Source organism: Metarhizium acridum, assembly GCF_019434415.1.
Source record: "Metarhizium acridum strain ARSEF 324 chromosome Unknown scaffold_443, whole genome shotgun sequence".
Lineage (NCBI taxonomy): Eukaryota > Fungi > Ascomycota > Sordariomycetes > Hypocreales > Clavicipitaceae > Metarhizium > Metarhizium acridum.
In genome coordinates, this window is record NW_027094036.1 from 1 (window position 1) to 22,942 (window position 22,942).

At 48.6% G+C, this 22,942-nt stretch overlaps 6 protein-coding genes across 6 annotated transcripts; 3 read left to right on the top strand and 3 right to left on the bottom strand.

The window, feature by feature from the left end:
• Nucleotides 1-3,667: 3,667 nt before the first annotated feature.
• Nucleotides 3,668-6,161, top strand: J3458_017711 (uncharacterized protein; the record flags this gene model as incomplete). Its single annotated transcript, XM_066121107.1, has 2 exons — nt 3,668-3,719; nt 3,784-6,161. 2 exons carry the CDS (start codon nt 3,668-3,670, stop codon nt 6,159-6,161), a joined length of 2,430 nt encoding a protein of 809 aa, XP_065973864.1.
• A 4,435-nt stretch (nt 6,162-10,596) lies between these two features.
• Nucleotides 10,597-11,511, top strand: J3458_017712 (uncharacterized protein; the record flags this gene model as incomplete). Its single annotated transcript, XM_066121108.1, has 1 exon — nt 10,597-11,511. One exon carries the CDS (start codon nt 10,597-10,599, stop codon nt 11,509-11,511), a length of 915 nt encoding a protein of 304 aa, XP_065973865.1.
• A 2,828-nt stretch (nt 11,512-14,339) lies between these two features.
• On the bottom strand, nt 14,340-14,727 carry J3458_017713 (uncharacterized protein; the record flags this gene model as incomplete). The annotated part of the gene is made up of 2 exons (XM_066121109.1): nt 14,340-14,423; nt 14,478-14,727. The coding sequence occupies one exon, from the start codon at nt 14,725-14,727 to the stop codon at nt 14,524-14,526; it is 204 nt and encodes a 67-aa protein (XP_065973866.1). The 3' UTR covers nt 14,340-14,423; nt 14,478-14,523.
• A 909-nt stretch (nt 14,728-15,636) lies between these two features.
• J3458_017714 (uncharacterized protein) lies at nt 15,637-16,245 on the bottom strand (the record flags this gene model as incomplete). The annotated part of the gene is made up of 1 exon (XM_007814399.2): nt 15,637-16,245. The coding sequence occupies one exon, from the start codon at nt 16,243-16,245 to the stop codon at nt 15,637-15,639; it is 609 nt and encodes a 202-aa protein (XP_007812590.2).
• Nucleotides 16,246-19,951: 3,706 nt separating this feature from the next.
• Nucleotides 19,952-21,760, top strand: SIT1_1 (ferrioxamine B transporter; the record flags this gene model as incomplete). The annotated part of the gene is made up of 1 exon (XM_007814400.2): nt 19,952-21,760. One exon carries the CDS (start codon nt 19,952-19,954, stop codon nt 21,758-21,760), a length of 1,809 nt encoding a protein of 602 aa, XP_007812591.2.
• Nucleotides 21,761-22,164: 404 nt separating this feature from the next.
• J3458_017716 (uncharacterized protein) lies at nt 22,165-22,942 on the bottom strand (the record flags this gene model as incomplete). Its single annotated transcript, XM_066121110.1, has 2 exons — nt 22,165-22,469; nt 22,534-22,942. The coding sequence occupies 2 exons, from the start codon at nt 22,940-22,942 to the stop codon at nt 22,165-22,167; spliced, it is 714 nt and encodes a 237-aa protein (XP_065973867.1).

A 22,942-nucleotide genomic window follows, 5' to 3' on the forward strand; every position in this document is an offset into this window, starting at 1 on the left:
CCCTAACCCCGCTAGTTCAGGCTTTTGGAGTACTGGTAAATCTAGTATCCTAAACATCGTGTCGATTATCGTTATATGATTGCTGTTAACAATACACGGGTGGCGGACCGAGACGAAGCACAGGTGCCGGGAGGCGTATATGACCCGAGGGATACCATGCGAGGAAGACAATGATGAACTTGCTTCAGCCTATGGGCTCTGGCTCTGTTCCATAGATGCATTCGGGCGCATCTCAAAGGCCAATGACCAGGTCTGCGCAATTGATTGCATCTATCCTAAAGATCAACCCAAGACATGGGATGTATCGGAGGAGTCGCCCGAGGTGTGCCTGCAATACCTCCCCAACGTACCATTGTCAGAGCCCTAGGACTATCGGACTAGGAAGCTATGGAGGTCACTAGAACATTGTTTCAAACATCAAGATAAACCGACCCTCTCCATAGCCCTTAATAGCCGAACGTACCCCTACAGTCGGCAAACTCTCCTGGTGGTCCACGTCAGATGTCCGCAACTGTCAACATCGGTATATTTTATGATTTGCAGGTGGCCATTCAAGTCAATGGGTCTGTAAATTTTGCCGCTCTTCCTGTCGCATGCTTTGAGCTTACTCAATTTAAAGCAGCCGTCACGAGCCAGACAGCGACTGATGTGACATTGGTTACATTTTAACAGTGGTCTCGCCAAAGTAGAACATGCTTTTTCAACCTACCGAGGGGCAAACACGCCAAGTTTATCGTCACCGGCCTAAGCCAAATAGTCCATAAGTGATTTGCTCTAAACACAATCTGTATAACACTTTATCTTCGCATACAGCCCTGGTATTAGACGGGCCAAATTGAGGCTACATTTGTGACCGTATTGGTTACGCAGACCTAACTTTCCAAACGCTAACCCAATCTGTGCCTTTACCTACTTCATGGGTCCTTTCTGGCTTCCAATGCGCAATCCTATAAAAACACGGACCATTCACTTCCTGGACTTTTGCCACGAGATTTCCTTCTGCATCATAAGTCTGCTCTGCACCCGGCTGCCCTAAATGGGCAGCATACACTGGGGATGGCACACCAAAGGGTGGACCTCCTGTAGAAGGCTCTTTATAAGTTGGGAACTCTAGACAGATTAACCGGGTCTCAGGGTGAGGTGAAGCTAGGTGCAAGTACCGTAGTGCCCAGTGATGGCGCATCGGTGGAGCAAGGGCACAAAAGAACTAGAAAGCAGTTGTTTTCGTGTATTAGTCGTTAATACTATTCAGGTATAATAACTCGGGTATAAAATAGCTTACAGTATAGTCATAAAACAGCTCAAAGGTCCGGCCACCTTCAACCTCGCTAAGCCATTCCTCTTTAAAGAAGTCACCTAAAATAAACGTAGCCTGGCCAGGTCCAATGCTACTATCTTTCACAGGGTACTTGTTTTCTGCTGCAAATTCTTTACAACAAGAAACAGCTTTGGAAGAGACCTCAAGACCATAAGCGTTATAGCCAAAGCTCGCGAGGAGAAGCACGTCATAGCCACGGCCACATCCAGGAACTAGAGCTCGCTTCCGACGAGTTACGCCTGTAATAGGATCCTTGATAAAAACCGAGTGCCCAAAAAGCTGGTTATATTCTTCAAGGGCGTCTTGAAGTGCGGGGCTTGGAATTCCTTTATCCCATGGAAGAAAGTCACCTTTATTCCATAGGGCTGCCCAGCGATCGTTTGCCGGAGGGCCATCACCTGAGAAGTGCTCTAATAGGCGCGCCCTAGTATCTGAGCTAAGGTTGTGGGAAAATGTAAGTGTATTGGGTTGCATCGTTAAAGAGTATTTTGAAAACTTTTTTCTTTTATAGAGTATAACAAGATCTAGTATTACCTGCTAGGCATGTTGTGTAGATAAAAGGAAGGGAAGAAAAGGAAGCAGCCACAAAGAACCGTCTTACTTTATATAGATAAGCTGCTGGCCTGTGGACAGTTTTCACTATTAAAACGTAAGCTTTCTCCGGTCATGTGGTGGTTAGTACAATGCATTTTCCTGCTGTTCAGCATTGTACACGATCCTCTACGTGGCCGGACAAATCGGTCCGAACACAATAAATGTGGCTAGCTAGAATTTTCTGACTAGCTTTATACGTGGCTAGCGACGGCCTCTCTTGGCTATCTTGCAACCATTAGGGCTAGGGTGTCATGCCATGGTGGTGCATGTTTTAAATTTGCCGTCTACGTTGGTGATGTCAAGTTTGACATAGAAAAGAGTCCTCTTTGCTTGTCTTTGTTTGACCTCTGACCCAGACTGAGATTTCTTTGGTTTATGCTTGACCCTACGTCTACCCAAGCCAACAGCTCTATCCGACACATTCTTGAGGCTAGAGGGTTAACTATTTAGGCATACACATACTAAAAGAGCTCGTTGTAAGTAAAGTAATTAAAAAAGGGAATACAAAGCTAGAAAATAGCTCGTAACACCAAGTAGGAAGGCGGCTCGCATGACTTGCATGATCTACAGATTCAAGATGGTGTCCTATGGCAATAGTATGTTACTACCAAGCGTCAGAAATATCAGTCATATCAACATAAGCGTAAGAAGGCTTGGCCACGTCAATAGTCGTAACTCGACAGCCGAAATTACACTCCTGGGCACCAATGTGAGCCGAAAGCCCCCCTCTTGTTGTGACAAATCAATACTGAAGATTGGTCACAAGTCTTGATTCGCAGGCTTGGCATTTTCTCTCCCCTTGGCTGCTCAGCCTCTACTAGCGGGCCCACCTGTTGGTCTCGGCTCCCAACGGGGCTATTGGCATCATTGCGTAGCTTGGGCACTATAGGATGTTCCCTGGAAGTCTATCGTTGAGAACTTGTCGACATGGTGACGACTGCTGCATTAGCGGCTCTCCAGGTGCAAATGCTAGATAGCGTGAGTGACGCCACACGGGTCGTCGGGCATTGTTTACAGACCGTTGGTGAGTCACATTGACACTTGTTTATCTGGTGTGGTGTGATCAATCACAGTCTTACAATCCATCGTTGTTTTACCTATCATGTGCGGCTTTTGGCCAACGCAGGGCTGTTGAGTCGCATTCTACATGATTCTAAAGCCTGGGGCGCGGACAGAAGGATAAGTGTCAATCTGTAGTAAGGGATACGAGGGAGCAACTTCGTTATGCATCTACGCTGGAACATATTATACCTGTACTTGCATCCGTGTAAGTATACAAGTTAGCTTGTAGTATTTACACTAGGTAGGTACTACACGGGGATGAGTGAGATGATCCTTCGAAAATTGTTTTATTCTACCGTACTGTAACAAAGAGGTCGAGGTGTAAAGAGTGGTTTTATTACAAGAAGAATGCAACTTTGAGAACAGCGCAACGTGGCCCATCTCGACGAAATGTAGGCTAAAAGGATTGCAACAGCAGCTGCTTTAATTCCTCCTTACAAATCCGTAGCGAAAAGGGCAAACATGGGGGCCATTCCATGTCTCATCTGACTCGTATACATTATTGCAAAGCCATACGTGACTCAAGTATGGTACTCTAGTCAATCCGGTGGAAATCTCGTGTTGTTCAATTTTTGGTGCCATGAAAAACTATAAAAATTGACCAAGCCTCTCATGCCACCAACAGCAATTTTCTCGATTCTCATAAACTCAAGTAAAAGCATATAGTATTTCACCCTTGATAATCCTCCAAACATGACCTACAACGCTGAAGCTGTCCGAGCCGCTGAGTATCCCATGCTTCAAGGTACTGTCATCTATACCCGCCTTGGTGGTATAAATTGATTCATATAGAAGACTGACACACCCAGGCCAAGTATACTTGGATCATGCTGGCGCAACCATCTTAAGCCCATCTGCTATGGAAGAAACCTGGCAAGACATGCGCAACAATGTCTATGGCAACCCGCACTCAGAGTCACCCTCTTCCAAGCTCTCTACAAGGCTGGTTGAAGAGGTCCGCCATCGTATCCTGGATTTTTTCAATGCTAGTTATGATGATTTTGATATCGTCTTCGTACAGAATGCTACTGCAGGAGTTAAACTAGTCGCAGAAATCCTGCAATGCAACGACAGACTGTCAGCGGAGAATAACATGCAAAAGGTGGCTTCACCCATCGACGGGTTCTGGTATGGCTACCATATGGAGTCCCATACTAGCCTTCTTGGTCTACGTCAACTTTCTGGTGCTGCATCTGTCTGCTTTGTAAACGACAATGCTGTTGAAAACTGGCTCAAGTCTGGAAGCCTAGGACATGGTGATGTAGCCAAGCCCCCAGAAAAGGTGGGAATCTTCACCTATCCTGGGCAGTCAAATATGTCAGGGAGGCGGCTTCCACTTACCTGGTCTTCAATGCTAAGACGGTCTAGCCTGCAAGCTCATGCGAATATGTACACACTATTTGATGCCGCAGCGCTTGCATCCACAGCGCAACTGGATTTCACGGATGCTGATGCAGCACCTGATTTTGCGGTGCTCAGCTTTTACAAAATATTCGGGTATCCTGATCTTGGCGGTCTTATTGTTCGAAGGGCCGTCGCTACTCTCCTGGAAGGGAAGCAATACTTTGGAGGCGGTACTATTGAAAGGGCGGTCAACACGAGCCTCCCCTGGCACTCGTTCAAGAGAGGGCACCCACACGAATACCTCGAGGATGGAACCCTTCCTTTCCACAATATTATTGCGCTTGGCCATGCTCTTACGGCACACCATCGACTGTACCATTCCCAGCGCGCAGTGTCTGAGCACGTGTCGGGGCTAGCTAAATACTTATTCACGCGACTATCGGCTTTACGTCACGGAAATGGCCATTCGATTTGCACCATCTACAAACACGACAGCTCCGAGTATGGAGATCATAGAACGCAGGGCCCCATCATTGCTTTCAATATAAGGGACATGCGCCGTAGATGGCTAGATCTATCTGAGCTAGAGAAGGCTGCCACGAAATCCAACATACACTTGAGAACAGGGGATGTTTGCAATCCGGGCGGGGTCGCAACAAGTCTTGAGCTGGCCCCTTGGGAATTATTCCGCAATTACATGGCAGGAATACGCTGTGGGTGCAGAAATATCATCATTGGAGGCAAGCCGTCGGGAATCGCCAGGGTTAGCCTCGGGGCCATGAGTACCGCTGAAGATGTGAATGCTTTCATCACCTTTATTGAATCCAATTTCCGCGACCTGGACATATCCCAACGCCCAGAGCTCCCGACCGAAGGCACGCTTTACGTCAATCTTATTATAATCTACCCGGTAATTGGATGCTCTGGCTGGCGTGTTCACCATGACACAAAATGGAGCATAGGTCCGACTGGCCTCCGCTGGGATCGAAATTGGTGCCTTGTAGATGTAGACGAAAGAACTGTGCTGACGCAAGATGTAATTCCGCATCTTGTGTTACTCCGTCCTGAAATCAACGAGGGGTCACGTGTCCTCACGGTCAAACTACATACATCCTTGGTAAAGCAGCCAGGGCAGGCCCAGGAGATTCACATCCCCATGGAAGGCTGTCGCGAGCTTGATACGCTTGAGGTATCATACCGCGGAGCGATGATTAATGTCCAGGCGCATACAAGTCAGCCCATCGTTGCGTTCCTGTCTAATGCAATGAAGAGACGTTGTACCATGGCCAGGATAGAATATACTGGAGTCTCCGAGGGCAACCATCTTGCAAAAGTGCGGGACGAGATAGCAATCCCTCGTGTGAATACAGGGATGATGCCAACCTTGGCAACACGGACGGTGCCAATTGATAGAAACATTGCTCCGCACCGGTTCGCTGACTCACTACGCCCCCCTCAGGAAGTTCTTGCCGAAAGCATGGGGGCGAATATAGTTCTCTCAGCCTCGCTAGATGTAGAGAATCCAAAGCTGGATAGTCAGTGGACGTTTGCTAACCTTGGCAGACGATACGTGGAGCCAAGTTGGGGGAGTGAAGCCCCCTTGGACGCTCGCAGCGGAGAAATGGCACAAAAGAAGTCGCCGTGTAGCGACGCACAAGCCTACCATGTCGCCCGTGTAGGTCATAATACTTTGCCCTTTGAAAACTTGTGTTTGAGCAGTCCTAGCAACATAGAGGGACTATGGAAGATTAGGTGCGACGCTAAATACTGGCCTTTGCAGCTGGACCCAGACGAGGATGAGTGGCTTGAGGTATATATAAACCAAAGCTGGGTCCTAAATTAAAAAATCTCCTTTTTATACTTGGCAGAAGATTAATAACATAAAGGATATAAATTATGAGGTAAAAAACCGCTTTTAATAAAATTAAAAAGTCTATAAATTATTAACTTATTTAAAAAGAAAAATCAAAAAAACGGGCTAGAGAGAGGGCATCTAGTAACACTGTATTTTGGCCGTACCTAGGCCAGGGAACGGTAACCAACCACACAAGACACCATGAACGCATCGGGATGCGTCATTGATTATTATGTATAATATAACTATTAATATAAACGAGAGTAATTATTATAAGAGAATTATCTTTATCCGAATAAAAGCCTCAGCTGCCGTCAATCTACTATTGTATCCTGGCTTAAACGAGCTGAGTCAGTCGCCGGGCCGAGGAAACTAAAAAGACTCCAACAGTCAACGCAGTGGACCTGTGACAAGGGCTCGTTAGAGGGCTTGAAGCAAAGGGGCTCAATTCAATGATAATCTTGTAGGATGTCAAAGGTCCTTGGTTCCTCCAAGCCAGAAGGCGAGGGGAGACCATCTTATATACATGAAAGGAACGGCCCGTGCCTAGTGTGCCCCACAGTTCTCGTGATCTCCTTGTGTAACAAAGGGCTTCTAATTTTTGCTTGACGTAATCCGTGTGACAGGACCCCATCGACAATAACATATGTAGACGGTGACTGGGCATCCAAGCCCGTTGCTTGCATAGAGACAACTACGTCATGTCGCCTACGCGCACTGCCAAGTTGCAACCTATAGCCAAGTCTCAGACTGCCATTCGGGACAAGGATGGGATCCTCTCTATCCTACACAATATTCCGATTCCACGCTTTCGCGCCCACCGAATCCTAGTCAAAGTAGCCTGCGAGGCACTCAACCCATGCGACTGGAAAATGGAGGACCGCTTCCCTACACCCGGATGTGTCGATGGATGTTACTTCTCCGGTTTCGTAAGTGATGAGTCCAAAACGGCTTGCTTCCAGATCGGGGATCGAGTCTGCGGCGGAGTTCATGGTTCCAACCCATTTGATAAAACCACAGATTGTTCCGCAGATTATGTTTCCGCAGATGCCCAGTTTAAGTTCAAGGTTCCGCCTCACATGAGCATGGAGGACGCCGAAGCAGTAGCAGGAACAAGTATAGTAGCCCTCGGTCTAGCCTTCAAACTATGTTTGCAGCTTCCCGGAAGTCCGACTGACCCTGTGAGTGAAGAAGAATCTGGGGAGATCCTAGTATACGCGGCGAGCACCTCTGTGGGCACGCTCGCCACGCAGCTATTACGCATGTGAGCGACATTTACTATCGAACAGGAAAAATTCTTACCACTCAGAAAGCTAACAACATGCTGTCAACGGGCCTGGTCATAAACCCATTGGCATCTGCTCAGCCAAAGACTTTGATCTGCTCAGCCAAGGACTTTGATCTGCTCAGCCAAGGACTTTGATCTGCTCAGCCAAGGACTTTGATCTGCTCAGCCAAGGACTTTGATCTGCTCAGCCAAGGACTTTGATCTGCTCAGCCAAGGACTTTGATCTGCTCAGCCAAGGACTTTGATCTGCTCAGGTTCTACGGCGCTTGAAAACTTTGCGACTACAATTAAACCAACGGCGCCCAAGCTATTCGGGAATATACCAAAAATGAGCTCGGCTACATTATACACTCCATTACAGAACCCAAAACAACGGAGCTTTGCTACGCTGCCATGGGACGGGCAGGTGGCAGGTATAGGAATCCTGCACCCGCAAGGTTGTGAAAGCCGGGACTTGTGATGGGTATAGCTATACTGGGAAAACAGGGTGCCCTAGACTAAGAATACGAAAGCGAGACGGATCCTGGGAACCGTGTTTTTGCGATCGGTGCAATAGACTTCTGCACATGTTATGACATGACTTCCTTAAGTACTTCAAGATGGAGAGCGTCTTGTTAATCATTCGCGGCACCGTCGGTTGGCATGACGCCGTCGGATCCCACTCTTCGTCTTGGCCAGCCGCCAAACAGGTCTATTCAATTTCCCTATGCATTATTCACTTTATTACTGGGAGCTGATTTTAGTAGTATTAATCTTCTAGACACACATATAACTATATATAGTTATAGTTATCATACCATTTATACCTCGAGCCTCCCTTCAGGAGCTTTATTCTGGGTCTATTATTATTACGTGTAAGATATCTTACGTAACTAGCTACATTTGCGGGAGTCACTTCCTTCTGTCTTCCCTAACCCTTATAATTCACGCTGGGAACCACGAAGTAGTCTCCCACGCAGCATCGCATCAATTGCTCAAGGGCCCACCCTTGCCATGATACTTGAATGTATGTTGGAGGGGTAGTCTAACACTCCGGAAGAGTCAGACTACTATTTGAGAGAGGTTCCAGGAAGAACATAACGAGTAACTTTCCGACGGAACATATTCGCCATTTAGCAACATAATCACACATATTGCGTAAGGCAATGGCCATTAGGAGTAGTATGCTGAGCGTGGCTAAGGTAATGTGGGAAGGCGAGGACGTCAAAGTCAACGAGTTTCGTCGAGAGACCCAATATGTGGTCAAGGAAGCCGAGACATCAATAGACAAGCTACTATTCGGTCACTAGAACAGAACAAGGAAAAGCGTCGACATGACACGTATCGTGGGCAGCTTAAAGGCCTCAATGTTATTGGAAGTGGTACGCCACAGGGCCTTCAGCTCGGATCCAAAGGGAAGTTCACTGAGACTCGAGGAAGGAAATTCATCTTAGGGTCAAATCCTTGGACCTCCAATCTAGGTGATATGTAACACTACTTCTGACGCTTCTCCATATCAGCTTATAATAAGTATAAGATGTGGGCACTTACACAGGTATGCTGGTATCTATTTTATCTGACTTACCCGGGAATGATGATGCTCCGAAAGTTGCTGTGGTTACACGGTCAAAGCTCAACAACAACAACGCCCAACAAAGGGGCATCGCTGATGTAGGACCTACGAGGTTACACAGACTGAACACATGACCCGCTGGGAGCCTTAGGCACAGCCGTTCTTTTCATGTATATATAATGGTCACCAGTCCCTTCCCTTTCCTTGGAAATCAAGGACCTTTGACATCCTACAAGGTTATCTTCTAATCGAGCCATTACGCTGCAAGCCCTTGATATCAAGCCCTTGTCAGAGCTGCTGTCTCGGTCGCAGCCACTGGCATAGCCGTCAGCAGCAACATCCTTGACTTATGCTACAGCCGCGGCTTCTGCACCATATTCCTTCAGAGGTGTAAAGATAAACATGTCATCATCGCATCTAGTAATGGCGCGGTGGCCACAGAAGGGAGTGTTTGTAGAGGGATGAATGGGTGTGTATGAGAATTGTGAGCACAACGACATATAAGTGAGTAAAGAGTAACTAAAAGGTTTGGCCGATCAATGCAGATCGATTTCCAAGCCTTACCCGCGAATTTGGTAAAGTAGGCATGTATAAATAAGTATGCATGGTACCAATAGAATCTGTGTTGATTTGCTGCCTATTGTCTTGGTGTAGGGTATTCTCTCTGAAACTGCCCGGTCTTCGTACGCAGAGGCTACCAGCTATTATTGAACAACCGTATTAAAAAGTCACCAGCTTGGATAAAAGAAAGTCCACTTCTCTCACTGGCCGCACAGAGCTCGGCAGAGGTTGCGGTGACAACACTGGCTAGGCCTGGAGCAGCGGAGCAACCCATGCTACCACTCGAGTCCCCTCATTTCGCCGACGGTAGGGAACTCGGTGTAAGAAGTTGAAAGGGGCTGTAAGTCGAGTTGTGTGGGTTGGCAGACGGAGAGAGACATAGATGGGACAGAAGTCGAGTTCTTAGGTCGTCGAGGGGAAACGAAATGGTGACCATCACTATGCCACTAGTCCTTGGTATCTGTTAGCTCATCGACATCAATTTAGAACTCGGAAAGACCTGACGCGTCGGTGAGCAGGCGTATTCGCAGCCATGCCAATGGCCATTTGATATCGTTGGCCGCAATATACTGTGAGTGAGTTGGCTCTGGGTACTCACCGTCATGATCACATCTTCTACGACTGCGGAGTTGGAGCGGATCTTGGAAATCCAAGATTCACCAGCATGTCGGACTGGAAAAGTAAACCTTCGGGAGAAAGAAAGAGCATAAAGTAAGGACATATACGGTACATGTTGTTACTGTAATATCGAATTCGCTAACCTTTGCAGAGCCGTCTCAAACAATGTCCGGTACTCCGAAAACCGGGGGAGACTCCTCAAGTGTTAGCTCTCAGGAGTCGTCGGGGGGAGATTCAAAATTACTCTACGTTAACTGGTCTTATTCCTGAATGTGTGGAGCCCCGCCAGAAAGCGGTCAAGCCCACGCCCATAAAGACCAGTGCAAGATTCAGGAAACTGTCCCGAGACCATCCACGTCAACCTTCTCTCTTCATATCGAATCATCCTATATCCACCGCTCACAATGGCAAATTGTCCCGTCCGAGAGTCTATTCGGGAGATAGACCAGAATTCCTGGCTCATCGGGGGCAAAATTCTGCTATCCCGTGCGTCTCTTTCAGATTGTGACTGGCAAGATGGAAATGGCGCGGGCTTCAAGATATCCGACGCACCATCTCCTTTACCAGAGTCTCGGCCACTATCACCTACGAGCGAAATCAAGTTGGTATATGATGCTGGAGATATCTCCGCCGTCTTTAGCGTGGGCGATGTCTTTTGTAAAGCAAGGATCTTAGACATCCCGGATGTGACGAGAGAGCACGTCACGCTAGCTTGGATGCATGAGCGACGTCGTGAGCAAGATTGGAGCTTTTCGATTCCCAATGTTATCCACCACGCCGAATACGACGGTCGATACTATATTTTTCTTGGGCGGGTCCGCGGACAAACAATCGACAGCATATGGGAAACCCTGGACGAATCCAAGAGACAGCAGTACGCAGAGAGAATTGGCGATGCCTGTGTGGAAATGGCAAAATATACTGGGAATGGCATGATGAGCGGCGTTGATGGCAACGCACTCGCGGAACTATATCTGCGCAAGAAAGCTTCGGACTGTAGTCCCCAGAATCTACAAGAAAGCTGCGATGATTTGAAAATGGATTGCTCGACCCTCGTCTTCAACCACTGTGATCTTGGTCCGACTAACGTCCTTGTGGACTTGGATACTGGTCGTATTAGCATTATTGATTGGGAAATTGCGGGATTCGTTCCCGTAGAATGGATAAGAACCAAATTTCGTGTCTCTAGCGGAATGAATCTGTCAAGCGGTGACGAGGTGGATTGGAGAAGAAGGGTGCAGGATGACCTGGGGAAAAAGGGCTATACTGACGTTGCAGACGGATTTATGGCGTGGCTTCGTAGTGGGAAAGGCAAGTAGAAACAACATTGAAGAGACATGGATGGTTTTAATATTTGGCTACGCTGCACGAATTTCTGTACAAGCAGTTGACGTTACTCGCTAAACTCCGCAGCACCATTCCAGTAACCAAAAATCCCACTTACTCACGCGTACTACATTTGGCTGGTCGTTATTCACTCTAGTCTCTTTCCATACGAACTTCTTATTAGCCTCACTGCCTGCCAGGCACTATACAGTAAAACACTTACATGGAAGTGCCACAACTAGACATATTGGGTTAGCTCACGCCCACAAGTGTTACCGTCGGGCAGGGTGGCCTGGCAATATTCAACTCCAGTTATGTTGTTGTAGCCACACTTCGGACATCTGGCTAAATTGACAAGCTCGTTCCGCGTAATGGCGGCCATGTTAACATTGAAATGTATTGCTAAAATATCGCGTATCAGAGTGGTATAAGATGTGTGTACAGATAGAAATGCAAAGAAATTTGTTTGACACAGCGGACGCTTCAACATCTCTGCCATCAACGAAGTAGTCTTGTCATTTTATGTTATTTGAGGGTGGCAGCCGCGGTCTGCTTCCACGCATGTTGGCCGTCCCACATACACCGTCCAACCGCTGGCTGCCTAAATTACGCATTCGAGTTTTCGATATACACGCGTTACCATAACCAGCAATGGAGAGCCTGTTAGGCCGTGTTGCCTACTACCAACAGACCAACACACACGGACGTTGCATGGATGGGTGGTGGCATGAGCGTTGGCAGCCTCACTTTACGAATTTTGTCGCCGAAGTCGCCGCAAACCACATGTCCCTTCTGGAGAAGAACAGGTATTGTTTAGAATTGGCGTTTAATTATGCTTTCACGTTACTCCGCTGTAGTTTCCTGTATACAGTGCGTGGTGGGATATATTTGCCCACCGAGGAATATACACTGATACACTATAGTGTATTATAGTATTAATTGCGATAGCCAGGTACCTGATCTGTTCAAATACTTTTTGCCTCCCACTGTAGGTGTCAGTGGTTCGAGCCATACCGAGTGGATATTTGCGGCCGTAGGTGCAAACTAACCAAAGCAAATGTGATACCAACCAACAACTTGCGTCCTCCCGACTCCCATACGCTGACAGGCCACCCTTGCACGTATTGGAATGACTCAGTAAATGCCAATGCACTTCAGTTAGTGATATACGCACCTACATCATGGTGTCGGCTGGGTTGCTCGGACGTGGTCAAACCACTCGGCGCGTCTACGTATTGTACGACAATTGGCCTAGAGTTGTGATTCTGAGCAGAATGACAGTCAAGAAGTGGATCGATATGTGTCATATTGCCATCGTATTGAGCTTGGTTGTAGTTGACCAGCCAGTCACTGATTAGCTGCCTGCGTTGATAGGAACTTTGCAGTAAGGCCTCAGGGTCAAGGATGCCAAGCCTCCAAAGGCATTATCGTAATTTAAGGGTCCCTACTTGAGAGGGGGCCTGCAACTGCTGAAACGGTTCACCGGTCTTGTACTGAAGTAAATACCTACGTAGACAGACTAACATCAGTACAAAATAGGACATTAAATGTGTGGATGCTGCGGAACGAATTGAGCAGCGCCGTCAATGAAGGGCCAATACACAAAACATGATAGAAGGTTTATGTAAGGGGTTTATAGTAAGCTAGCTATTTTCTGCTATGGGAACTTTGAGGCCATCGACAGTCCTCGGCTTTGCAGCAGCGCCTGGCCCGCCGATCTGTGGATAATGATGCCCAGCCGGATCAGGATGAGTACTATACTTTCCACACACTTGCAGGCAAGCAGAAATGCTGTTGGCTGCAAGCCATTGGGAAGAATGCTGGCTGTGCCAATGTGTTGCTTTCCCTAAAAGCCGGTTGGGTGGATTGAGTCATGTCGGCGGCGGAAGAGTTGGAGACTCGCAAGAAGATACGGGGACAACCGCGACAACTTGGAGTTATGACCTCCCTCAAACAAAATCCCCTCGATGTAAGGTCTCCGAGTTTCCTCAAGCGGACGGGAATTTAGTGGCCCTGTGTTGACGCCGTCATTCAGCTTCATCTTCAAATAGATGTGGCCTGGACTCTGTGTGAGATGACTCGACAAAGGCTTATGTTTGGGAGTATTTATGAGTGACCTTTGGACGAATTATCGGCCGCTCATCTGGCGTACATGTAAGCCGAGAGTAAGCACCGGCGATTCCTACCCTGTAATAGTTTTACTCAAGTCTGCGCCTCCGCTTGGGAACTTGACTTGCGGCTGAGCAACCGCAACCTAGCGTCCTAATCTTCGTCAACATTGTTGTGTTCCTCTACTAGTCAAGGAATATTGATCTCCTCTTACTAATTACTAGGGGCCACAGAAAGTTCCCCCTCACACGCCTTGATCTGCAATGTCAAAAGCAGCGAATGTATCCTACACAAGGCCAAACTACCACCCATATACCAGAATCCTGGATGCCCACTATATCGCCACATCTACGTGCTCATTAGCATTATGGTTCGCATCCAGAGTTTGTGCTTGTTGGGGGCACACTTACTGCGTTCGACTCCCCCTCATCCTTGAGATCCCTCACATTATAAAGCTGCTCGGCAACCTTGTCTCCAAATATCTTGCGGCGCCGACGTGCGCATGTTATCGTACCCCGTTGCAAGAACAACTACATCAGCGGGCAACGTTGACCCGTCCGCCAGCACCAAGCCGTTCTCATTGAATGCCCTGATTCCGCCGCGGCTCCGGCATACTTTGACTTTCCCGTTGTCAGCGCTTAGTTGAACGATTAACATTGATGAAAACATTACCAGGGCCTTATGCTTACTCTGTATCTATTGCGCTAAATGTCCCCAATCCGATCATTCTTGTCGATAATGGGCGTCGCTACACCTTGCTGCCCGAGTCGAGCACCAACATCCAATCCAGATTGTCCTTGGCCACACTCCGTCAGTACACGTCGGGGAATAAATGATGCCAAATACATACCTGCCCCGATAACAACTACCTCAGGATCCTCAACCAAAGACTCTTTCTATCCCTCCCTCCTCTCCTGCCAATTCCCGGATCCATCGAGAGAGTTGCTCCCACCATGCGGTCTGTTGAGATGTGTAGTCTCATCAAACGTTTTTAGCTTCTGCAGCATGAAACCAATCATGAACACCTTCCAGATTCCAGCGTCATTGACTAGTCGAACAATAACCGATCCAAATCCCACCTTGGTCTTGAAGTCAAACATGGCCTCAACCCATTCGACATCGGGTAATTGCTTCAGTTTTGGTTGGAAAGATCCCGATTTGCGGAGTTGAATGCTTTTTAGGCTAGAAGGCGTGAGGTGGCGCTTTAAGTAATTTATTATCTTATCCCGGCTATTGAGAGTACGAAAGTCCCATGATATAGCAAGCAGGTCTCTCATCCAAGCATCCCTATGAATCAGTGACTTTAACGTGATAGAATCCGAGCTGTTAATACCTCGTTCAAGCCTTGGACTCAGGTCTCAATAGTGGCATAAAATTCGCGTTCGGACAACTTGACGGCATCCTCGCACCACAGGCATGGGAGTTTGACAAGGCGCGGATCGGCAGTGCTACCCATATCCTGTTCGATATATTATTACAAAGCGATAATGCAAACAGAACAGGGAAACCACCAATAACGGTTGCGATGGATGAAGTTGGTTCAGATTATGCAGGAGATGGGATTTCTATGTGATAGCATTTGTCGGGAGGCAAGACTCCGAGCCGTGGCGTCCGACTTCGGGAATGCAATGCACCTCGATTGTTCGGGGTGAGACGCGACCTTCCCCTCTTTGGGCACCGCCGTGCAAGTAAATACATGCATTTTTGGATCCTGAAGTAATTATCCGATCAGAATAGCTCTCATCTGGATCGATGCGGACGAGAAGACGCGTCATTGATGTCCAGTACGTATGATTTCAGACTTGGTCGTGTTCGAGGCGATATTACCCAACTAATAGGCGCCGAAGTAAAGAGTCAATATCACTCGATATCTTCATATAAAACAGGTGGAAGGTGAACTAAGCAAGGCAGCAACTGCGGAAGAACCTAGAGTCAACGCGCTTGATCCTGTATCTCTCGAAAATGAAATGACATACTATTTCCCATATAAATGAGAGAATTGGCCATTTTCACTCCACCGATGACTTCTTCTCATTATGGACTCTCCTATACCAATTCTTTCTTGGATCGTTTAAGCATTCCCCTACCGTGACCGACTTGAATCCATTTTTAAACAGCGACTTGAGCATATGCTCCGTCAGGTTGTATACCGACTGATACACTATGTCATGCTCAATGTCCAGCCACTTCGTATTCTTGGGGTCTTTCCCCTCGACATTCCTATCCCATATGTCCTTTGACTTTTGAATCTCATCTGGAGAGTCATGCAAGTACCCCTCAGTATCGAGATTGAAGTATGTGACATGGTACCCTAGTTCACCCAGCCGTCGGTCGACTTTGTCGCTGCTTGCCGAGTAAGGCGGACGAAAATACGTTGGGAAGTAGCCGAGGATGTCAGCCAGCGCAATTCCATTGTAGAAGATTTGGTTGTCTAGCTGTGTGTCGCTGATTTCGGGAAGACGCTGATGTGACCATGAGTGGCTGCCAATTTGGTGGCCTTCATCGACCATGCGCTTGATGAGGTTGCGCCAGGGAAATGCGGCATCATTGATGGCACCTTTGCCAAGATTTCGGCCAGTAACGAAGAATGTTGCCTTGGCTTTGTATCTCTTCTCCATGTTAGTAATCAGACCTGATCAGGTGTCTATATGCGTGGCATCGGTTGAGAGGTAGTGGCATGCCTTGAGCAAGTTTAGCAGATCAGAAGTGTACTGATACGGCCCATCGTCGTATGAAAGCGCAATCACACCATATTTTTCGCAATGGTAAACCCCCTGCCCGTATGGAACCAAACCGTACTTGGATCGATCGACATGCTTCGTGTCTGGACCACTCGGGCGAATGTTCCCGTCGCAACTATCGGAAAAGTCGACCTGGCACGCGGGAGACGAGCAGTATTCATCCCCCCTGCCGCACCATCTAGTCCTCAAGACAGAAAACAATGTTAACAGCAGTCCAAGAGTGAGTTGAAGGCAAATGTGAGTCGGTACTGACCCTTCCATCGAGCAGCAGTATCCTTTGGGACAGGATCTTCTCCCTTGATTAATACCGCATCGACCGTCTTGCCCAGCTGATAGGCCACCGAATGTTGAATGCCCTTCTATTGTTTGCTTTTCGCCGTCCATCTGCTCGCCTATGAACCCGAACCTAGTTGCGACCGTGGCTTGCGCTGCCGCAAATACAATTAAAAAAGCAACCTCAAACTTCATTTCGTACTCTGAGCGTAATGGAGGTTGTGAAGCTGACTGCCTGGCGGAAGCCTGAAACTATACCGCTCAGCTGTTGCTGTTCTGTGGCGAACTATCCACCAGGGTTTACAATAAAGGGCGAACCACTGATTCTATAAATACTGTAGGTTGTAAATGACGCGTCCCGCATGGGAACAGACAATGCGCCGTCAACCCTCCAAAAGTGCGTAGCACTGCATTTGGCTTCATTTAGTTTCGTGGCTGCTATCAGGATTGCAGTGTGCGCTCGACCGACACTGGTGCGTAGTACGATGCCTGACCCGATAACTCACAGCATCGGGAACTAAAAGTCGCGAGGCACAAAACGATGCACAACATTATATTACAGGTAATAAAACGTACCATCCACCTACAATACGTTGTGCAAACCAGTTGACCCCGGGTAGGAAAAGATGTAGTACAGCATGTGAATACCTCGTGTAATCCTGACCCGGTGGTAGCACGCAACAAGCTCCGATGCAATGATACGTGTTTCTCGCAGCATAGTACGAGATGAGAGGCCGGATAGGCGCCATGGACGAAAACGCTTGTGCGCAATGGCGAAGTCTTTCAAAAGAGTCGAGAGGACCAAGCCTTGCCTTGCATTTAGTCTACGCGTCCGTTCAGGAGAATGTCTCCTCATTTCAGCCCTCAAGCTCGAAATTGCTAGCTTAATGTACACGTGGTGGATAATGTATCAAGAAGTACTCATACGAGGCACGATGCAATAAATAGCCGGAGGCTCGTGTGCGACCTGACATCCAATCAATCGAATTGACGCGGTGGAAGCCGCATGGCCCGTCGCGTTGATGGGGTGGCTGGGGATCCTAAACAATCGCTGGCACCACATACGTTTCTATCGTGTAGTGTATCGTGTGTGTATTGGATTCGAGTCGTGTTTTTTTTTTTTTTTTTTTTTTTTTTTTTTCCGGGCTACTATTGGCGCTCATCTGTGACGCAAGGCAAACGAAGCTCAAGCACAATTTTGAACTAGGGGCTCACATGTATGCGGAACTGCATTCTTCATTATAATATGTATACACGCCTAGCCGTGCGGATAATGTGGAAAGAGTCTGTTTTCGGCCAGAAATTTCGCAATCGAGTTTGAGAACAAGAAATAGGAATACTCCGTATCGCCGTCCTGTGAGCTGAGCTGAGCAATTACTTCTCAAACAGTCGAACAATTGCCAACTCACGAGGCCCCTTAGTAGCTTGGGCTCTATGGGAGAGTGTTTCAATCAGAAGTGTTTGCTTTCAAGTCAGTTTCTAAGTTGCCGTCCCTCTTGTCAAGACCCGATGATAAGGTATTGTGCTCGGGCTTGAGAAAGCATGGAGCTAGTACACTTAAATGATGTATAGGAATTTTGGTAAAAATAAAAGGGCATATTAAACGAGACAGCATGGAACTAGTGCGAGGCCAGAGGTGGCAGTGCCAAGCTAATTAGGATCCGCCAAAAAATTAAATGCTGTAAAGCTCCATGCTGACTAGTTTGGTCTGGCAAGTTTGTTTTAGGCATCGATGGTTCCTTTGGGATTGTTATTAATGATTGATAAGCCGCCGCTCGGAACGAAACTACTGGTAATCGGGGCCCTAGTCTGGTGTGTTTATTATACAAAAGCCGAGTGTCTCAATGGAAGCGCGGTTAATCTAGAACAGGACGATGCAATCAAATGGAACCATTTCCACCATGGAAGAGGTTTTAATGGGAAATAACAACCTGGAAAACTATGGGGACGAGTCAGGCGCGACGGCAAATCGTTGTGGATAGAGGAAAGTGAGTGGTCCTGACAAAGGGGATTTTTTTCTTTCTTCACAACTCGCATTGCTCGTTCATTCCGAAAGTCAAAGTCAAAACATGTTAGCGGTTCATGATGGCGGTTATGATTGCTATATTCGGACAACTCATGGTGACTAGTTGCTTGTCCCCGCCGGCCATGCCGAATACTCATGCGTCGGACCTCCGGGTGATGAATGCAAGCGCAGCGATTGGCATCCCTGCGTGGCGCGCCCCAGCTCCCGCGCCGAGGAGTGTTGTTCTCAAGCTTAATTCGACGTTGGGCTTGAAGAGCGCAGGCCTCCGTGGCTTTTCATGGGGCAAATGGCGACGTGAGTGGCTGTTTGGCCCTGTCCTTGGCAGCGTCCAGGAGCCAATTAATCTCATCAGATCCATCTGATAAACAGGTCCACAAGGCATCGCCCCAGATCCATTTTTTTTCCCCATATTTAAAGAGTAAAAAGATAAAACGAAGAAGAACAGCCGTAGTTACCAGATGGAGGGAGAGGATCTCTGAAGCCAAGTCGGGAATATAAAATGGACCCTTATTGAGATGGCAAATGGAGAAGGAACAGGCAACGAGAGTGACCCCAGAAAGAAGAGAAAAAGAACCAGCAGGAGCATTTGGCCCATTGGCTAGGTTATGGGGACATGGTGAGTTACCGTCCATTTAAAGCAGCTCGGCCACTTTTCGGTGTCGAGCATGAGCATGAGCATGAGCATGGCAGGGATACGGGGGTTTGTGCATTCAACCCTAGTGTCCCAGCTCGGAAAGCATCGTTTCGTATCCCCTTCTGACCGTGGTGTATGGACATGGATCCTGCAAGATTTGCATGTAGTCGAAGGGCTGAACCGATGCAGACATTGCTGTCCAGCCCACGGAAATAATGATATAAGGCCATGAACGCCTCCACCTGTCTGCATGTTCGCTTCTCCCTTTATTCCATTCCTTGCCCCTTCCGCTTCCGGGGTGAGACATTGGCTTCAATGGTCTCATTCAGACATTGAATATTCGTTAATACCCGAGACATTGCACCCCAGACGCTCTCCAAGCCATTGCGCTTAGACTGGTTTGCTGGCACTAGCGTTGCAGCTGTTTCCAGCCATTATTCTTATTACCCACCAACTACAGTGGAAGGCAAAAAGCCGCTCTATACCTAGGTACCTAGGTAGTTGACTATAATACGCCAAGGTATATTAGCGTATACCTCGTCGGTGGGTGAATATATTCTGCCACAGACAGTAGCTTGGGTGCTGCATCCTGTCTTTATGTTCTTTCTTCGACTTCATTTCATCTGCCCTCAACTCTGCACCTACACATCATGCAGCCGCCCCTCAACACAGACAAAATGGGCAGCCGGCTTGAACCTGAAAAGGCAGCCGACCCCCCAAGCTCTGTTGCCAGCGTTGGCCAACATCACACACCACCAGCCACGGCTGCCGAGGCCGTCAAGGACATTACATCACCGGGCGTTGCTCGTGTCGAGGCCATCTCCTCCGTCACAACCAACTGGGACAGGGTCTTCATCTTCTTCGGCGTCTTCCTTGTCGCATACGCCTACGGCCTCGACGGCACCCTCCGCTACGCTTTCCAGCCCTCGGCGACCAACTCTTTCGGCAAGCATTCTCTCGCATCCACCATCAACGTTATTCGATCTGTCGTCTCGGTTGGCGCCCAGCCCACGGCCGCCAAGATTGCCGACGTCTTTGGCCGTATCGAGCTCATTTGCTTGTCCATCTTCTTCTACGTTCTCGGTACCATCATCGAAGCCGCTTCCAAAAATGTCGACACCTTTGCTGGCGGCAGTGTTTTGTACCAGATTGGCTACACCATGATTATTCTGCTGGTAGAAGTCATCATTGCTGATATAACCTCGACTCGCGCCCGTCTCTTCTTCAGCTACGTCCCCGCCCTGCCCTTCATCATCAACACCTGGGTGAGCGGGAATATTTCCGAGCTCGTGCTTCGAAAGAGCACATGGGAATGGGGTATCGGCATGTGGGCCATCATCTTCCCAGTGTGTTCCTTGCCTCTGATTCTCAGTTTGCTTGTTGTTTCTCGCCGTGCCAAGCGCCAAGGCCTGCTGGAGAACTACACGTCGTCATTCAAACGGCTCGGTTTCAGAAATTTTGCTCTCGAGTTGTTCTGGCTTCTAGACGTCATCGGCATCATTCTCATTGTTGCCGTTCTTGAGCTAGTGCTTGTTCCGCTCACGCTTGCGGGTGGCGAGAGCTCACAGTGGAAGTCGGCTCACATCATTGCGCCCATTGCCGTCGGCGTCGTATGTATTCCTGCCTTTGTCTGTTGGGAACTCAGGGCTCCGCACCCACTTGTTCCCTTTACCAACATGAAGGACCGTTCTGTCTGGGCTCCCATGGGAATCGCCATCTTCCTCAACTTTGCCTACACTATGCAATCTGATTTCCTGTGGACCGTCTTGATTGTTGCCTTTGACTTTTCCCAAAACACCGCCACCCGTGTGATTTCGCTCTACAGCTTCACCAGCGTCATCGTCGGTCCTCTTCTGGGCTTGGTTGTGTACAGAGTCCGCCGGCTTAAAATCTTTGTTGTCATTGGTACAATGCTGTACATGGTCGCGTTTGGCCTCTTGATTCACTTCCGAGGCTCTGCAAATGGATCTGCCCGGGCTGGTGTTATCGGTGCTCAAGTGGTTCTCGGGGTCGCGGGCGGCTTGTTTCCCTACACCACCCAGGCCTCATTGCAGGTCAATCTTAGACACGAGCACTTGGCCGTCATGACAGGTATCTATCTTGCGACTTACAACATTGGGTCTGCACTTGGAAACACCGTCTCAGGCGCCATGTGGACTCAACTGCTGCCCGAAAAACTCAATGAGAGCCTGAGCCCTATTAATGCCACCCTGGGTCCTCTGGCTTACAACTCGCCCTTGACCGTTGCACCGCTGTATCCGGTCGGCACCCCTGAGCGTACGGCCATGATCAGCTCATACCAATATATCCAGAAGCTGCTCACAATTACCGGGATTTGTCTTTGCGTTCCCCTCATCGTCTTTGGGCTCTTGCTCCGCAACCCTAAGCTGAACAACAACCAGACTCTTGCCAAGGACTCTGAAAGTGAGACCAAGACCGAAGTTGATTCTCGTGCATAATTTGACCCACGGATTTTTCTTTTCCGGTTTTTCTGAGCATTCTTTTTTAAGAGGCATTTTCTGTAAAAAGGGATGTTTTATTTGGTTGCTAATATTTAAGAGGGCCGCATTCTCATCGCGATTCGAACCTAAGTCTTGTAAATAGACTGGGCGTTTATTTTAATGGAAGATTCTCAGCCAATTGTCGTTTGACTATTCATGCGTGCATGAATATTGTTTTCGGCGCACCGGTACCATGTAGTCTTGCTGAGGATTTAGAAATAGACAGCCATTCCAAAGACTTCCTGCGTAGGAGTCTATGGCACGCGGTACACAGCAAACGACCAGCTGCAAGTAATCATCAAAGGTTCAGGCATGTCTGTACGTTTTCTAATAGTGCGTAACGCGCCCGGGCAGACGCCACCTCAAAGCTTTGTACCACGACCATCCAGCGAAGACGGCTTAACCTCACTCGCCCACCTTTCATCGATGGTAAACTGCTCTCTTCTCGTCTTTTCTTTCCAACGGCGCCCAAACTTCTTTCTCTCCTTGCTCTGCCTGGCCAGATCTTCCCCGAGCAACTCGCCAATTGCATCCGCCGACTCTGCAACCTTTTCCATGGCCACCAGATGCCCGCAGTCGAGTACAGCCTGCCTCACACGGCCGGCCTCGGCGCCGCCACTACCCCCGACCCCGGTGCCCGTCCTCGCCATCTTCTCCTGTCGCCGGTCTGGCCGCAACATTTCAGACTCGTTCCCAAATATGTACAGCGTGCTGGGGCGCAGGTCCGGTACCCGCCGGAAGGCGTGTGCCGGCTCGGGCCGGTAAAACGGATACCCCGGGAATTCCTGCTCCCAAAGGGTCCCGGTCGACGATGGCGTCTGCCGACTCGGAGCGGTACGTTGGTCGCAGAAAGGTGAACAGCTCCTGGTGCTTCGTGGTTGTCAGCGTCGCCTGCTCGCCATCGGCTTCTGGGTAGAGCTCCGTGGGCCCCCGGCGAAGGCCGTACTTGACCCAGCGGTCCAGGACGCGCGGATCCCAAGCTTGGTAGAATTTCGTCCCCTTGAACTTGGACACTGCTTCTTGCGTGGACGGCCAGGCGTCACGGCGGCGTGTGGACAGGACGGCTGGTATGACGCCGCCGTTTTGCATCTGGATGACGGGTTCGATGAGGACCAGCGAGTCGAGGAGCCGCGGGTGCAT